At 54.2% G+C, this 17,748-nt stretch overlaps 2 protein-coding genes across 2 annotated transcripts; both read right to left on the bottom strand.

The window, feature by feature from the left end:
* Positions 1-201: 201 nt before the first annotated feature.
* Positions 202-8,583, bottom strand: ANKRD23 (ankyrin repeat domain 23). Its single transcript, XM_061210910.1, is given in 16 exon segments — positions 202-512; positions 565-625; positions 843-859; positions 4,465-4,527; positions 5,174-5,352; positions 5,418-5,656; positions 5,729-5,830; positions 5,973-6,034; positions 6,037-6,064; positions 6,152-6,256; positions 6,347-6,445; positions 6,694-6,819; positions 7,915-8,043; positions 8,235-8,290; positions 8,293-8,359; positions 8,524-8,583. Coding segments are annotated over 16 exon segments (1,704 nt in total).
* Positions 8,584-12,245: 3,662 nt separating this feature from the next.
* Positions 12,246-17,531, bottom strand: ANKRD39 (ankyrin repeat domain 39). The gene is made up of 4 exons (XM_061211219.1): positions 17,400-17,531; positions 16,243-16,346; positions 15,702-15,905; positions 12,246-13,268 (listed from the first exon to the last, which is right to left on the bottom strand). The coding sequence occupies exons 1-4, from the start codon at positions 17,497-17,499 to the stop codon at positions 13,125-13,127; spliced, it is 552 nt and encodes a 183-aa protein (XP_061067202.1). The 5' UTR covers positions 17,500-17,531; the 3' UTR covers positions 12,246-13,124.
* Positions 17,532-17,748: the final 217 nt, after the last annotated feature.

The following is a 17,748-nucleotide window of genomic DNA, read 5'->3' on the forward strand; positions in this document are numbered from 1 at the left end:
CCCCCCTTTAGGAGATGGGGGTCCGCCGGGGCCAGCCCTCCAGGCCTGCTTCCGAACGGAATGAAAGGAACAGTGCCATCTCCAGTCCCTGGGCCAGCCTCCCTGTGACAGTGCAGTGTATTTATACCTCTTCTGGCCAAGCCACGATGTGAGTGCACGATTACTGCCTTTCTGTGGCCCTGACCTGTACTCTCTTTGCTTTTAATTTGCCAGCCTTCTGCTGCTGGCAGCACTTTTTGAGCAAACCAGGAGCACCAGTGTGGGCTGGGGGATCACATCCATGGCCTTGGCCACGGTGACCTTTTTGGCTTCCCTTACGATGCCATGCTTCAGAGCACGCGCCCAGCCTGTCCCACGTGCCAAACCTGGAAGCAAGTCTGTCGCACCAGCCCCGCTCCCTCCCGTGCGGGTGGCTTTCTCATGCTGGCCCCGGCGGCGGGGCTGAGGAACCTCTTCCTCCTGCCACTCCTCCGCCTGCCTGGCCCAGTCGCCGCTAACAGTATTGTCGTTTCCTGTGTTTTAAGAAGAGGTCACACGTGGGAGGAAGGGACCGCTCTGCTGCACCTAAGCCTTTGTCGTGGGGTTCCGGGGAGGGCAGCCCGCGGCCCCCGGGGGCGCCGTGCGGCTGTCAGGTGCGCGGAGGGCGGCGAGGGCGGCCAGGGCTGGTTGTGAGCCAAGGAGACCCCTCTCCGTCCTTTGGAAAAAAGAACATGACATCGGAGTTTTTCTTAGATCTCTGAAACATTTCAAGCTCTTTGCTTTTTTCCTGTTTTAGCTCTGGGGTTTTAGAGAAGCGGGAACGAGAAGGCATTTGTCTCGCCTTCTGGTTCACCTAAACTCACCTTCCACAGCGCTTCAGCTGCACAGAAACCAGGGCATCGCGGGGACCGAGGATGGGGAGGGAGGAGGATTTCTGGAACCTTTCCCAAAGGCATTTGGGTCCTTATCCAGGATCAGTGGGAATGAAGGCCAAAAAACAGTGGCATGCTCACTGAGAGACTTTCCTCAAGGAATTCTCTCCAAGAGCAAACCCAGGTGGGAAGTAGATACTTTAAAATTCTCTCTCTCCAGAACAGTGGTTCTTAACCTTGGCTGCACATTGGAAATCACCTGGCAAATTAAAAATACTGATACCTGGGGCCCACCCCCCAGGGATTTCTGATTGAATCAGTCCAGGCATCAGGATTTTATTCTTTAAAATTATTTTAGGTTCACAGATCATATACGCTTCACACCTGCTTCCCTGAATGTTATCTCACATAACCTTGGTGCATTTATCGAAACTAAAAAATTAACATGGGTACAAAACTATTAACTAAATTACAGACTTTACTTGGATTTTTATCACATTTTCCATCATGTCCCTTTTCTGTTGCAGGATCCAATCCAGGATACCAAGTTGCATTTAGAGCTGTTGCTTTTTTTTTTTTTCCTAAGTAACTTTTTACTTTGAAATAATTAACAGATTCATAGGAAGTTGCAAAGATAGAGGTCCCATGTACCCTTCACCCAGTTTTCCTCAGTGATTACACTTTACATAGTTACAATGCAGTATCAAAACCAGGAATCTGACACTGGTGCCATGTGGGCATATAGTTCTATAGCATCTTATCATACGTAGATTTGTGTAACCACTACTGCAATCTAGATACGGAACTGTTCCTCCCTAGGATCTCCCTCCAACAGACCCTTTTAGAGCCACCCCCACCCCCTCTGGCGACTGTCCCTAATTCCTGGCACCCACTAATCTGTCCATCATCTCTATAATTTTGTCATTTCAAGAATGTTGTATGAATGGGATCTTACAGTATGTAAGCATTGGGACTGGCTTTTTTCACTCAGCATGATGTTCTGGAATCTCCAGGCTGTTGCGCGTGTCAACGGCTCATTCCTTCTTGACTGCTGTGTGGCGTTCCATCAGATACTCACTGCCCTGTCTAAGGACGTCTGGGCGGTTTCCAGTTTTTGGCTATTCTAAATAAAGCTGCTATGAACATTCATTACAGGCTCTCGTGTAAACATTGGTTTTCTTTTCTCTTAGCTAAATGTCTAGGAGTGCCATTGCCAGGTTGTATGGTTACTGCATCTTTAAGTTTTAAAAGAAACTGCCAAACTCTTTCAGAGTGCCTGTACAACTTTACATTCCCACCAGCAATGTGTGAGTGTTTTTCCAAATCCTCTCCGGGATTTGGTATTGTCACTATTTTCTATTTTAGCCACTCTGGTAGGTGTGTAGTGCTATCTCATTGTGGGTTTTATTTGCATTTCCATAATGGCTAATGTATATTTTTTATGTGCTTGTTTCACCTTGTGAAATGTCTGTTCATGTCTTTTGCCCATTTTCTAATTAGATTGGTTTTTTTACTGCTGAGTTTTGAGAATTCTTTATATATTCTAAATACTAGGCTTTATTGGGTTTTTGGTTTGCAGATATTTTTTCCTAATCTGTAGCTTATTTTTTCATCCTCTTAACAGGATTTCTTGCAGAGGGAAAAGTTTAAAAATTTGATGAATTACAACTTACTGATTTTTTTTTTATGGATCATGCTTTTGGTGTCATGTCTAAGAATTCTTTAGTCCTTGATTGTGAAGATTGTCTTTTTTTTTTCTAAAATTTTATAGTCTTAATTTGCATGTAAGTTCGTGATCCATTTTAAGTTTCTTTTTTTAAATTTTTTTTGCCTATAGATGTCCAGTTCTTTCAGCACCATTTGTTGTAAAGCATATCTTTCCTCCGTTGAATAACTTTTGTATCTTTTGGCATATTTGCTGTGTCTATTTCTGGGTCGTCTATTCTGTTCCTTTGACCGATGCGTCTGTTTCTTCACTGGTACCACACTGTCTTATTATAGCTATTTAATAGGTCCTGAAATCAAGTAGACTGATTTCTCCCACTTTGTTCTTTTCCAGAGTTGTTTTAGTTTTAAATTTTAAAATAATCTTGTCTACATATACAAAAAAAAATCTTGTTGGGATTTTGGTAGGAACTGCGTTAAACCTGTGTTATCAGTTTGGGTGGAACTGACATCTTTACTCAGTTGCATCTTTCAATCCATGTGTATGTGTCCATTTATTTAAATCTTTGGTGTCATTCATCAGCATTTTGTAGTTTTCAGCATACAGGTCCTTAGATGTTTTATTAGATTTACACCTAAGTGGGTTTTCTTTTTAGCAGTTACAAATGGTACTGTGTGTTTAATTTTAGTATTCAGATTCAGAGTCATTGTTAGTATGTAGAAAAAAGGGTTTCGTGTTTATCTTGTATCCTGAGATCTTGCTGGAACTCCCTTATTCTAGGTGGGTTTTTGTTTGTTTTTTTGGCTGCGCCGCGTGGCATGCGGGATCTTAGTTCCCCGACCAGGGATCAACCCTGTGCCCCGCCCCCCCCCCCACCGCAGTGGAAGTGCGGAGTCTTAACTACTAGGCTGCCGGGAAAGTCCGTGTTTTTTTGGTTTTGTAGATTCCTTAGGATCTCCTACATAGACAAGCGTGTCATCTGTATGATAATGCTGATATCTGGGTCCAAACCTAGGGATTCTGATTTAATCCATCTGGACATCAGGATTTTTTTTTTTAATTAATTAATTTATTTATTTTTTGGCTGTGTTGGGTCTTCGTTTCTGTGCGTGGGCTTTCTCTAGTTGCGGCGAGCGGGGGCTACTCTTCATCGCGGTGCGCGGGCCTCTCACTGTCGCGGCCTCTCTTGTTGCGGAGCACAGGCTCCAGACGCGCAGGCTCAGTAATTGCGGCTCACGGGCCCAGTTGCTCCGCGGCATGTGGGATCTTCCCAGACCAGGGCTCGAACCCGTGTCCCCTGCATTGGCAGGCGGATTCTCAACCACTGCGCCACCAGGGAGGCCCTGGACATCAGGATTTTTAAAATCTTCCCTCTTGATTCTAATAGGCAGTCTAGGCTGAGAAGCCCTAGACCGCCCTGCCTACCTGCTCTGCCCCTGGGGACCTGTCTTGCTGTCAGGCCGGCATGGTTATCAGGCTTGAGTTTCTGAGGAACTGGCCCCTCTCTGCCCAGAAAAAACAACCAGGCCATGATGGATAATCAACCAGTTTTAATGAACAAAAAATACTGATACGTATAAAAAGGTATTTTTGTCTGTCACTTAAGTGTCCCCATTTCCTAGATGGGAAGTGTCTTGTCCATGGACTTGAATGCCTGTTTCTCCCATGGCCCCAGCGTCTGGGTGCGCGGGGCTCTGTCAGGACAGGGCAGGAGCTGCCCATGTGAGGGGAAGGCGTGTGGCCCTTGTTGGGAGCTCTTGTCAGCTTTTTCACAGAATAGTAATTGCCTTGTCCTTGGCCTGAGAAGGCCACCAGTTAGACTAAAAATAACTGCTGCAAAATGGATATCAACCCAGGTTCCTTACGTGAGGGAGGCTAACCTTCATCTTGGAGCCCAACCCTCTGCCTGTGGTTCTCAGTTTAGGGCAGAGCTGTTCTCAGATTCACCTTCTGGCATGTAAGGACCTGCCCGCCAGCGGTAGAGCACAGGTCTGCGCCCGTGCAGCGTGACTGGGAAAGGACAGTGAGACGGGGATGCTTTAGGGGAGCGTGTGGAGGTGGGGCCTCGGGCCACCCCAGTCGGTGGAGGAGGGAAAGGAGCAGGTGAGTTCAGAGCCCTCCACGTCCTGCCTCCGAGGGTTAGGGTGAAGCAGCACGGCCGCGGCTGCAGGGGCCAGGTGAGAGCACGCACTCTAGTACCAGGGCCAGGGTGACGTCAGCGCCGGAGGCAGAGTAGGGTTACAGGCCACCGCCCCAAAAGTTGAGTGGGCCGCAAGCAATCCCCAGCACCCAGGCGCGTCCCCTTACAAGGGGAGCCACCAGATAGATGATAGCCAACCAGAGGGCAGCGGGCAGGCCTGTCCGAAGCCTTCGACAGAGGGCACAAGGTTTCCCTAAAATAAACATTAGCTCCAGCTCGTCGGCCTCGGAGCTTCTGAGGCAAGCAGGCTGGGGCTGGTCTTCTGTGCAGGGCGTGCTCAAAGCCATCCAGCAGCCCCCTCCAGATGGCCAGACCCGCCAGGCACGGAGGCCCCTGGAGAAACCTGCGCCCAAGGGCATCTGCTGCTGGCCATGCACCGAGTCACCACCTGGTGGCAGGAGGGCCCTGGTGGAGGGCAGAGCCTAGCCGCCTCCTGGACCAGGGACCAGTGGGCACCGAGGAGCCCTGGCACCGGCCCCAGGGAGCTCGAGGCTGTTCCCGTGCTGCTCCGTCCTCGGTCCCCACGCTCCTCCGCGGCCCCTCGTCTGGACCCACTTTGTTTCCTGCACCCGCCTGCCGCCCCCGGGTCCTCTGCGTCAGCCCCCAGCTCGCGCCCCGGTGGGGACCGGCTCAGCCTGGGACGGGAAGCCAGGGAGGCTGCTCTGCCACCTGCCAGGCGTGGAGCCGCGCCTGGTCTGACAGGGCTGCCTGGAGGCGCGGAATCGGCCCTGAGCGGGGAGTCGTGACCGAGGGAGGACCATGCAGGTGAGACGCGTGAGTGGCACGGGGCGGAGGTGACGGGATGGAATGGTGGCTGCGAGTGGCCCCGAGGATCGGCTGTTGGCGGCACCGGGTACAGGGGTGCCCCACGTGGGCCTGCAGTGCTTCCCGGATGCCCCACTGCCAGTCCTGGGCCAGCTACACTGGGGTCACTGAAGCCTGGGGACAAGGACGCCGGGTGAGTCCCCGCTCTCCTCCCCGGAGCTGCCCGCCCCGCTTGCTCGCTTGCACTCACTGCGTTCTCATGCCCAGCCCGGCCCCGTAGAGCAGCAGCACCTTCGTGGCTCTGCAGTGGCCGGGCTGCACCGCCTCGTGTAGAGCCATGTCCCCTTCCTGTCGAGATGGGGGCGTCGTCCTCCTCACCTCCACTTCCCGGGGAGGGTCAGGTCAGCAGGTACTGTCGCTGAGCTCAGGCTGCCTTAGTCGTGGCCCCCGGGGGTGGAACCGCCCCAGCCCGGGACAACCAGACGCCTACCTTGTCGTGTGCGTCAGCGCGGGCCCCGCAGGCGACGAGGCGCTCCAGGCAGTCGCGGTGTGCACGGCCACGTGCAGGGGCGTGCGCCAGATCTACGGGAGCGGTGAGGGTGTCACTCCAAGCTGGCAAGGCCGTGTCCCGACCCCTGGAAGAGCATCGGGCCACCCCGCAGCCTGTGCCCTCCCCTGGTCCCGGGCATTGACCTGGGCACCCCGGTTAAGCAGCTGTTTGAGGATGTCCAGGTGCCCTCCGCGGCAGGCCCAGGACACAGGGGTCCCGTCCAGCTGCAAAACAAAAGCACCAGAGTAACCCTGACCTGCAGAGATGCCAGGCGGGGGGGTCTGCCGTGGGGATGGCCCTTCCCTGGTTCTCACCAAGTCCCGAGCATCCACGGTGGCACCTGCCTCCAGCAGCTTGTTCACGAGCTGGCTGTGACCCTTCGGACAGGCCCAGTGCCAGGCAGTGCGGTGGACCTGGGGTGGTGCGGACGGGAGTTAGGTGCAGGGAGCACGGCCACCCCCGGAGGTCCCCCCCGCGACCCTGTTCCCAGAGCTGGTGCCCTGAACAGAGCTGCTTACTCCCCCGTCGTGTGAAGGGCCTCTCCCTCCAGACTCAGGAGGCATCATGGGACTCGTGCCCCATAAAACAGAAAAGCCCTGCAGTTTCCTAGGCTCTGACTGGACCACGCTGAAGGCCGCACGCCTGCACCCACCCTCGCTACCTTGTCGTGGGCATTGGGGTCCCCTCCGTCTGTCAGGTACTTGTCAGTCAGGGCCTCCTGGTTCTCAGCAGCTGCCTTCAGGAACGCCTCCAGGTCCACGGGCTCCAGCTGGGCCAGGGGCTGCGGCTGGATAAGTTCAAGGACGAGACCAACTCACTCCCCACACTAGGCCTCTGGGACACACAGCCTCACCAGTCTAGCCAAGTGGTTCCAAAGAGCTGGCGGAGGACCAGCGCACTGTTGGCTTATACAAATAATAGATTTAAACACTTGCCCCCAGGACTTCCCTGGTGGCGCAGTGGTTAAGAATCCGCCTGGCAATGCAGGGGACACGGGTTCAAGCCCTGGTCCGGGAAGATCCCACATGCCGCGGAGCAACTAAGCCCATGCGCCACAACTACTGAGCCCGCTCGCCTAGAGCCCGTGCTCCGCAACAAGAGAAGCCACCGCAATGAGAAGCCTGCGCACGGCAATGAAGAGTGGCCCCCGCTCGCCGCAACTAAAGAAAGCCCACGCGCAGCAATGAAGACCTAACACAGCCAAAAATACATAAATTAATTAAAAAACAACAACAAAAAAACTTGCCCCCAGAAGATTGACTGAATAGGTACAGGGCGGGGTTACGGACTGACTTGTGTTCTGCCCCCCAGCCCAGGTTCATATTGTTGAAATCCTAACCCCAGTATGTCAGAACGTGACCTTATTTGGAAATAGGGTCATTGTAGCTGTAATCGGTTAAGATGCCGTCATACTGGAGTAGGGTGGGCCCCGGTCCAATACAAGTGGTGTCCTTATTGAGAGGGGACAGACCTTTGGACACAGGCACGCAGGCAGGGAGAAGGCCACGTGAGCTCAGAGGCAGAGATGGGGGCGACAAGGCCACAAGCCAAGGAACACCACCAACCCCAGAAGCTGGGGAGAGGTCCGCCCCCAGAGCCTCAGAAGGAACCAACCCTGCCTGCCGACTCCTTGATCTTGGACTTCCAGCCTCTTGAGATGACCATAAATAGCTGTTGTTTAAGACCCCAGTTTGGGGTACTTGGTTCCGGCAGCAGCCGTGGAAAACAACGCCGGGGGCGGAGGGCCCCCAGGTGTGGGCTGTGCAGCTGCGGCGGCAGTGTCACTCCTCCCCAGGCCTCCCACAGGGACGGGGGTGGGGGGCTCCTGCTCAGGCACTCCAGCCCTGGTGTGGCACTCCCACGCACCAGCCTTCCCGCTCACCTTGACCTCAGGCTCGGGTGCCCTGGCAGGGACTCTGCGTTTCAGTCGCTTTTCTCTCCGTCTTTGAACCAACGTTTCCAGGTCAGCCAGGCTCTCCAAGTTAGCTCTGGGACTGCTGAATCTTTCAAGCTGGGGCAGAAACAGGACCACGCCAGCCACTGGCTGCTGGCCACGGCAACCCTGGGGCAGCTCTTGGTTGTTCTAACCCTCGTCTTCCCAGCTGCAGGAGAAGCGCCGCACCCAGGCTATCAGACCCCGAGCCCCGGGCTCGCGGCCCCCCTGCTTCGCCTGCCCATGCCCCCTGCCCCCCCGCCACTCACTCTCCTCCTCTCCTCGTCCAGTTCCTGCCTCTCCCGGGCCTCGGCCTCCTGGGGCCCCAGCCTCCAGGATCAGACACTCCATGTCCACGTCCCAATTCTTTCCTTTCGACTCTCTCTCCACTTACCTATAGGAACAGACAAAGATAAAGAACCAGAAAAATTAGGAGGAGCCCTTACAAAACACAACTGTGCCAGACGGGAGTCCTGCCAGGAGCTGACGTACAGAGATTAGTGATCTGGATGTGGATCTGAGAGCTGGCCTGACCCCTCTCAAAGCTCCATGGCAGACCGAGCCCCGGCCGGCTCCCTGACCCCCGTGCTTGTTGCTGGCTCTCACCACCTGCGGCATCGCCCGAGGCCCGGGGGCCGACTGCTGCTCACTGTCCTGTCAGCAGGAACCTGGCGGTGGGGGCCTGACGCCGCATCTATTTATGCTGCTGGGCTGCGTCCAGGTGAGCTCAGGGCCTCCCTCGTGGGCTGTTGTCCTTACATTCCTACCCGATCACACCACACTGCCACCTGACCCCAAGCCCGGGGGACAGAGGAGATGCCTCCCGGATAAAATTCTGAATTCCTACGTTCAAATTTTGGCTCTTCGTGAAGCTATGTTTCTTCATAATAAAATGGGGTAACACTAGCACTTACCTCTTGGAGCTATAAGGATGAAATGACTTACCGGGGCTGTGCTTAGGGCAGACCCCACCAAACAATGGTCCATTCTTTTCTTCCTCCCCTGGCCCCCAGCCCCGTGATTCAGCGGCTGGGGAGCCCTGAGGAATAAGCACGTTGAGGGGAGAGAAAAGGCTGGAATGATACGAGGGCAGAGCCTAGGGCTTCCAGCCACGTAGAACTACATTCCATTCCCTTCTAAAGCAAACTCAGACAGCCTAACACTTCCTGGGCCCCGCAACCCGCCTCCCAGCAGCGGCTGTCCTGGGCTGCGGCCGGCAGGGCCCTGGCCCGCAGTGGGGCTTGTGGGGCAAAGTGACGCCCCAGGCCTCGCTACCCTCCATGCCCCGTCCCTCACGACAGACATCCCGAAGTGTCACTTGTGTGTCTGCTTCTCTCAGTGCCCAGGGAACTCGAGCACCCTTCTCCTTGTCCCCAGCCAAGGCAGCCAGACCCTCCAGACCATTTCCCCAGCAAAGACCATCAACACAGTTGAGCTCAACCAACACCCAGCCACACCTGTGTCTTCCGGGGTAACCTGCCACTTCCCGTTCCTCTTTGGCCATCACACTCAAGGATTTTCTCGTCTACCATCGCCAGACGCCATTCTCACTGTGTCTCTCTCTTGCTCCTTAACCCCTCACCACCTCACATGAGAACTAGGCAGACAGGCCAGAAAACAACTACAGGTTTCTACTCCTAAAACCTCCTCAGGCACCAGAAAGGAGCTGCCCGACCTCCGCATTCTGCTGAGACGGTCTGGGGGTGCCCAGACCACTGCCCGGCCTCCGCTCCAGGTCCTCACCAACTGCTGGATGCTGACGAAGTCCACGGTCCCCCCTGCTCCTCACGCCCCCAGTGAGAGGAGCCGAGCAGCTCAGCCTTTTTATAGGAGGGCTGTCGGGGGCCGGGGGCGCAGGGCAGAGGCTCGGACCCCTGCCAGACAACTCCGTGGCTCTGTAACACCCACCAAAATACCAGTGTGGGCACACAGCCCACTGCAGGCGGGAGAAAGAGCTGTTTTGAGCTGAGTCAGTTGCATCCTCAGACACCCCCCATCCTGCACCTGTGCCATCCCCCCAGCACCTACTCAGAAGTGATTCAACCAATAAACACACATCCTGGGTGCTGGGCCACCAGCCCAGGTTCAGGGGGAAATAGCTCCCATTCTCCTAAGTGTAGATGCCCTCGAGAAAAAGAAGTGAGCCTCCACGTTGCTGTAGGTCTGGCTGCCTGAGACCCTGGGAGACCCAGCCCAACTGCCCTGGCAAAAGGAAGCCAGACTCCTAAAGAGGACCTCTAAAGGACAGGCACAAGAGGCCGACCTCTGCCTCAGGAAGCTTCCTGGCTGCTACAGGAGGAGATCAAGTGATTTCCCAACTCCCGGCCAGTTTCCAGGCCATCCAGGCTGCTCCTGGTGGTGGTTTCCTTGCCCAGATACCCATCCTGCTCCCTCAGGTTTCCTTCCCCAGATACCCACCCTGCTCCCTCACCACTGTGATGGTCAAGGTCAACGATTAAGCTAGGCCACCATCAGGAGCCAAGCCCAGCCCGTCATCAGCCCCTCATGCCTCTTGAAGAGCCTCCCGTGGCCGATACGCAGGTCCCCCACCAGGGACCTGGTGGACCTGGGCACGGAGACGCCCTTCGCCAGGAAGGTGAGGTTCAGATCCGCTCCAGGTCCAAGTACGAATGTTAACCATTAATCCAGTTGCAAAGCAATCCGTCTGCAGCTACCAAAGCCAAACTTCCTAATTCTCCCTAAGACACCAAGCACATCTTCCACCCAGCTGTGCCTTGAATTCTGCCTTGACCTTGGAAGGGAAATCTGATTGCTCGTGTCACTCCGATTCTGGAGTCTTATTCACTAGCTATCAGATTTCCTAGTGCATAAGACTCGGAGCAACATGAGCAGAGATGACCAGGACAAGCCAGTGGGAGGGAGAACCATGGATCCAGGGCAGCCCGAGGCCCCACCCACAGCTGGCTTCTTGGTGACTGCTTCCCAGCTCTGAGACCCAGGGAGAGAGAAACTCCATCCTTATGCTCCAGGGTGTTTTTGTCAAAGGTGATTCTTGCCGGTGGTCCTGAGGAGGGAGACCGTTACCTGGAGGAGAGTGAGGGGAAACTGACAAGAACAAGCAGACTTCAGCTCTGGACTCCACTGTCGGCCACACACAGACTCCTCTCCTCCAACGTCCGAGGGCGAGGGCACCGACAGGCTGCCTCAGAAATTCTCAGCAGAAGGCTTATTGGTATTCACATGAAACTAACTGGTATTGACTTAATACTGGTATAACTTATCAAAGAAAAAATTTACTTCTGGTAAAAAATCCGAACATAGCAAATCAAGCTCAGGACCCCCTTGGTTAAGTACTCTTGCCATGGAGCCCGGGGAAACCACGGGTACAGTTTAACACACAGCCTCCTGAGGCTCCTGTGTGTTGTGTGTACGCACCTACATGCTTCTACATACCTTACGTAATCATGACTCGGCACTCTTTCCACATTAGCATACGCTGCGCTCAAAGTGCCAGAACCGCACCGTCCCCCTGCTGCGAACACTTAGGTTATCTCTGCATTTTTTTTTTTTTTTTTTACATTACACCCCATGCTCCAATCCACATTTTTGAAAATGCCTCTGTAAATAAACATCTTTGGGGACTTTCCTGGCGGTCCAGTGGTTAGGACTCAGCGCTTCCACTGCAGGGGGCATGGGTTCGATCCTTGGTTGGGGAACTAAGATCCCACAAGCCGCTCGGTGAGGCCAAAAAAACCCCCCAAAAGCAAACATCTTTGTGCACACAGATGAATATTTCTCTAGGGACCTACGGAGAAATCAATGTATTGGCCCTGTTCACTTAAATTTTTTTTTTTTTTAAAAGGAATTCCTTTATTTTTATTATTTATTTATTTATTTTTGGCTGTGTTGGGTCTTCGTTTCTGTGCGAGGGCTTTCTCTAGTTGCGGCAAGCGGGGGCCGCTCTTCATCGCGGTGTGCCGGCCTCTCACTATCGCGGCCTCTCTTGTTGCGGAGCACAGGCTCCAGACGCGCAGGCTCAGTAGCTGTGGCTCACGGGCCTAGTTGCTCCGCGGCATGTGGGATCTTCCCAGACCAGGGCTCGAACCCGTGTCCCCTGCATTGGCAGGCAGATTCTCAACCACTGCGCCACCAAGGAAGCCCTTAAATTTTAATAGATATTGCCAAACTGCCGTCCACACCGGCGGTAACCAATTTCCATAAACAGATAAAAACACAGTTAAGACAAGGAACAGCATCAAAGAGAAAAGAAAAAAGATATATATAATTATGTACATATATATATAACAAAGGATCAATATCCAGAATACATAAATAACTCCTATGAATCAAAAAAGAGAAAAATTTTAGATGGACAAAGGGTACGGACAGGAAGGTCACAGAAGACAGGCGTTCAACCTCACTAGCAATTAGCGATGCAACAAAACAGTAGCACTTTGTAGTCTATCAGACGGTTAAAACGAATGAAATTACTATAAACGCCAAGTGTTGGTCAGGTTCTGGGGAGGTGGGCGCTCCCATACGCTGCCCGCACGGTGCCGGGCACCCTCCCCAGCACTCCCCAGATATTCGCTCGTCTCACCCCCATGTGGGCTCCGAGGCAGCCCCACTGTAGTCATTCCCACCTTAGAGATGAGGACGCAGGGGACTTCCCTGGCGGTCCAGTGGTTAAGACTGCGCTTCCACTGCAGGGGGCACGGGTTTGATCCCTGGTCAGGGGAACGAAGATCCTGCATGCCGCGAGGCAAAAAAAAAAATGAGGACGCAGGACAGATGGGTAAAGTGACTTGTACCAAGGTCACTCAGCTAGAAAGCAGCTGTTCATTTGTCACATATTCCACAGTTTCTTCTCATGCTTACATACTTTTGTATCTTCAGATTGGGGTCTTTTCTCGAAATTTATTTTTGTGCGTGGGATGAGGTAAGGATATAACTTTATATTTTTCCAAACGGATAGATGTTTCCACATGAACTAATTTAGAATTCAGTCATCTGTCCAGGCTGGAGCACTGGCAGCCCCACCAAATTGCCACCCTTGCTTCCCCAGTGGCCAGAATGCGGCTCTTCCGGGGTCCTCCAGCCTCAGGATCCCACCCTGCGGCTCGGGCGCTGACCGAGGCGGGGGCTTGGAGGGCTAGTCCGTGTACCCCACACGCAGCCCGTGACAAGAGCGGGGAGACTCAGCTGGCCAGCAGGTCCCGCAGGTCGCTGTTGCAGGGCAGCAGGTCACAGGCGAGTCGTGCCTTCCGGTCCCGGACGGCCTTCAGGGCTGGGCTGTGTTGCAAGAGGAGGGAGCAAATGTCCACGTGACCCTTCTCGGCGGCCTGTGGGGAGAGAGGCCCAGATCAAAAGCCGTACCCCACTGGGCCCTGTTCTTTCTTGCTCCACTTCTGGGGCCCTTTTGGTCCGAGAAAAGGTCTCGTGGAAATGGAGGCGCTGGCCGTCTGAGCCCGTTTCCCCTAACCCCTGCCAAACTGCAATGACGTGCTGCAGGGTGGTGGGGCACCCTGGAGCCACTTGGGCAGTCAGCCTGAGCTTTTCTTCCTTGTTTCCTTTGCTCAGTGGCCATGCTTCTTTGCCCAGGCCTGCACTTTAAGAACGAGGACAGAACCTTGGATCTCTAAGCATCTTTACAAACATTCAGATTGTCTATAGGGTGCTGGGTGCCGTGGGCACAAGACACATCAGACACGGCCCCTGCCCTCGGGGAACTTTCAGATGAGCAGAGAGAAACAGGCCCAGTACCCAGCTTTCTCCTTGTCCCCTCAGAGATCAACGATCCCAACCTGGATGTCAATTTCTAACCTACATCCTCCAAAAAAGTACAATGTTAAGTGATTTACATAGATTATCTTACTTAACTTTTACAATAACCATCAGAGGTAGGAAGTATCATTATTTCCACTTTATAGATGAAAAAACTGAGGCTTATAAAAGTTGAGTAACTCGCCCAAGGTCACAGAGCTAATGTGGCAGCATGGGGAATTCTAAGCCAGGTCTGTCTGACCTCAAAGTCCAAACTCTCAATAGCTATGTTATATCACTATATTCCCTACTCCTCCCAAGAGACAAATTAAAGGGCTACGGGGGCTCCTGAAAGGTATCAAAGTTAATATGAGTACCAAACACCATCTCAAATTTGAATCTAAATCTTTATTCAGCATAAACATTATCTTGATGAGTACAGACCTGGGATTCTCAATTTTACTGCTTCAATTCAGGCAATAGTGTGTTGTGAGCAGTTGTAAGATGAATTCCAAATAATTTTTGGCCAAAAAAAGTGCCAATGTTTGCAGAAGGAAGCAAGGGAGGGAGGCAAGCAGGCTGGAAGGAAGGGATGATTCATATTCCTCACACACATGCATTCCCCCAATTTCACGAGAATGCCGCAAGTGCGGGTGACACCAGCTAGGTCCATCCACGGCAGTGTCCTGCCTATCAACACCCATCATGTGAGCTGTGGCAGTGAAACACTCAAGCCAACACCAGTTTAGACCATTGAGAAACGAGCAACCTGCCTCTCCAATCAGCAAGGGTCTCAAAACAAAACAACCCCCAGCTGCTCACTTAGCACCTGAGCTCAGTGCTGAGGCCACAGCAGGGAACAGGACCAATCCCAGCTGCCTCCAATGAGACGGAGCTCACACAGGGAATTTCAAGGGGGAGAAGAGTCAGAAGTCAAGCACAGGGTGCTTCCGGGCATCCAGGTGCGTGAGCTGTCCTCCCCTGAGGAAATGGGAAGGCTCTCTGAGGGCGTGATGTAGAAGCTGCAATCCAGGAGGAAGGACAGACACAAGTCAGAGGGAAAAGGGTGATGTGAGGCATCCAGATGGGAAGAGATGTTGTCTATGGCCTGCAAGTGATAGAGAAGCAGGTTCAAGAAACTGAAGACGACTAGCGGGGCAAGGAGAAGCTGGCAGGTAGGCAGGGGCTGACCCCAGAGAGCCTGTAAACCAGCTTACGGACTTGGTAAAAGCAAGCCTCCCAAGGACTCTAAGGCATGGCATGGTCAGAACTGCTTTTTAAACCATCACTCTGGGAGAAAAATCAGTGGGGCTAAGAGAGGAACAGGTTTGCACACATAGGCCGTAAGTATGCATCAACTGCATCTCAAAGATGCACAAGAAATCGGTAAAAGGGGATGCCTTAAGGGAGGTGACTTGGAAGACTGAGGGACCAGGGGTCGGGGGGGGAGGGAAACTTGTGTCCACGGTAGACATTCTGTACTCCTCAAACCGTTCACAGCGGGTAGGTGTTTCTAGTCAGAAAACATTTAATTAAATGATCACTCCGATCACAGTGTGGAAAGCAGGTTAGAGGGACAGGCAAGAGTGGGTGCAAGTTTCAGAAAACCACGTGGAAAAGCACTGAGAACACATCATTAAGGGGAAGAAAGAGAAAATGACGCCATACGTTTAGTTCTAATTTATGTGCGCAGGAGACATGCTGGAAAATTATACGTTAATCCTAAAGTGACGAGAGGTGAGCACTGAGATTACAAATGATTTCAATTTTCTACTTTACGCTTTTCCGTTTTCCCCATGTTTTCTACAGTGAACACATTGTAACTTTTACTTTTTTATTTTTGGCCACTCCTTGCGGGATCTTAGTTCCCGGACCAGGGACTGAACCTGGGCCCACGGCAGTGAAAGCGCCGATCCTAACCACTGGACGGCCAGGGAAGTCCCATGTTATAACTTTTCTAATGAGAGAAAACAAGTTCTTGCAACCTGTGAAACTTCCGAGAGGGGACCCACCTTGTGCAGACTGGTCATGCCGTCGTCGTCCACCAGCCTGGGATTGGAGCCGTGCGACAGCAGGAGCCGGGCGATGTCCGTGTGCCCACAGTAGCTGGCCCGGTGCAGAGCGGTGGCCCCCCCGTGGGTCTGGGCATCACACTTGGCCCCGCTCTCCAGCAGGAACTGGCACACGGCATAGTGCCCATTGCGGCTGGCGTAGTGCTGTGGGGAACAGAGCCAGGGTCAGGGGGCAGAACCCCGGCGGGGAGTGCCCCCTCGGGTACCTGGGTGATCAGGGTGAGCCTTCATTCCTAGCTTCAGTTTCCGCCACTGGAAAGTGGGGATAATAACCATTCCTACCTCGCAGAATCCTTATGAGAATGAAGTTAAATAACTAATGCAAAGCACTTATGCTAATTAAAAAAACCCTAGGTTCACGTGATGCTTAAACAGAAACCCTGCTGGGAGAGGAGGAAGGGTGGGAGAAGAGAAAATGCAAACATCATCCCGTGCCCACCCCCAGAGAGCAGAAACCCGATGAGGCTCATCCCCAGCTCACAAGAGCCGTGTAGCCGGCGGAGTCGGGCTGGCTGGGGTCCGCTGCCTTCTGGATTAAATACTTCACTCGGCCCAGGTCTCCGTTCAGGGCTGCAGACCAGATTCCTGCAGAAGGACAACCCGAGCACTGAATAACGCTGAATGACTGGGGGCTTCCAGCGCTCCCTTTACCTCCTGACCTCTTGTTTTCTCATCTAGAAAGTGGAAATTCATGGGTTCAACAAATATTAACACGAGCACCTCCTTCCTCTGTGTCAAGGATTGTGCTGGGTGCTGGCGACATCGCTGTGAGCAAGACAGACAAGGGGCTTGTCTAACCAGGACAGGAGATTGGGCAGACACAGTCACCCCTTTTCCCACTGCAAACACACCAGTGCTGGATAAAGTACTGTTTAAGATGTTTGAATATATAGTCACAGTCAAAAGGAAGAAAAAGACATTGCCAGGTGCCAGCGCAAAGTGAAAACCACAGCCAAAATGGTGAACAGTCACCCCATCTGTGGAATCCCGAGAGTCCTCAGAACCGTCCCACGACTCAGGGGCTTTGGCTGGAACGCCTGAGCAGCGTCTGGAGCAAAGTCGGCAGTGTGCACGGTGAGAAACCAGACAGAGCCAGGCTCTGTGCACAAAGCCGGGGGTGGCGAGCGCAGCAGCAACAATAGTCTGGGGCAAAAGAGTTACCCCGCTGAGCCCACAGGTGGGGATGACATCGCCTGCCTCGAGGCCATCTCTGCCATATCTCACGCCTGCAGTGCCCGACACGCAGCCCCCCTGGTCTGAAGCTCCATCCCCTCGGGGTGGGTGCAATACCCTGGCTGCAGACTCTGCTGCCCAGGAGCAGACCCGGGAGCAGGACTGGGTGTCCCGGGGTCGCACCAGGTGAGGAGCCGGGCCCAGCCGCACCACTGGGGAAAGTTCCTGAAACCAAAGCCTGGTTCCCGACCTGCACGCGAGCCGGTGTTTCTAATGCCGAGCTCCCGCCGGGTCCCTGGCGGGCTCTCACTACGCGGGAGCGGTGAGCCCACCGCCCGCCAACGCTCCGACTAGGTCCCCGGGCTGCCTCCCCCTCGGGGCCCCGGTTCTCGGCCACCTCCTTTGCCCTGGGGGCCTGGGGACGCCGGAAGGCGCCGGGCCGGTAGGGCCGCGCGCCCGCCTCACCCCTCTCGAAGTCCATCTCGTCCAGCGTCTGCTGCACGCCGGGAGCCGCGCTGGGGCGGGAGCAGCAGGGGCCTTCGGCGCAAGGCCGCGACACCGCCATGCCGCCGTCGGCGCCCTCCCACCCGCCGGCGGTGCGGCCGCGGGTAAAGTCACGGGCACGGGAGCTGGCGCGGCCTCGGCGGGCTGGGCGGGCGCAGCGCTGCCCACCCTCCCGGTCTGACCACTCGGCGTCCGCACGAGCCACGGGGCAGACCAATCAAGCGTCTGGGTCTGAGCCCGGGAGCCAATCGCGGCGGTGGGGTGGGACCTGAGGGTGCCTGGCCGCGCCCGCCCGAAGCGGCCACGCGAG

Source organism: Eubalaena glacialis, chromosome 14 (assembly GCF_028564815.1).
Source record: "Eubalaena glacialis isolate mEubGla1 chromosome 14, mEubGla1.1.hap2.+ XY, whole genome shotgun sequence".
Lineage (NCBI taxonomy): Eukaryota > Metazoa > Chordata > Mammalia > Artiodactyla > Balaenidae > Eubalaena > Eubalaena glacialis.

Bases quoted from the DNA above. Each gene is read 5' to 3' on its own strand.
- ANKRD39 (XM_061211219.1), bottom strand. From the start codon at position 17,499: ATGGCGGTGTCGCGGCCTTGCGCCGAAGGCCCCTGCTGCTCCCGCCCC. The intron at 16,347-17,399 runs GTGAGGCGGGCG...GTCCTTCTGCAG, and splicing joins CGAGATGGACTTCGAGAGGG to GAATCTGGTCTGCAGCCCTG. The intron at 13,269-15,701 runs GTGGGTCCCCTC...CTCTCCCCACAG, and splicing joins GCATGACCAGTCTGCACAAG to GCCGCCGAGAAGGGTCACGT.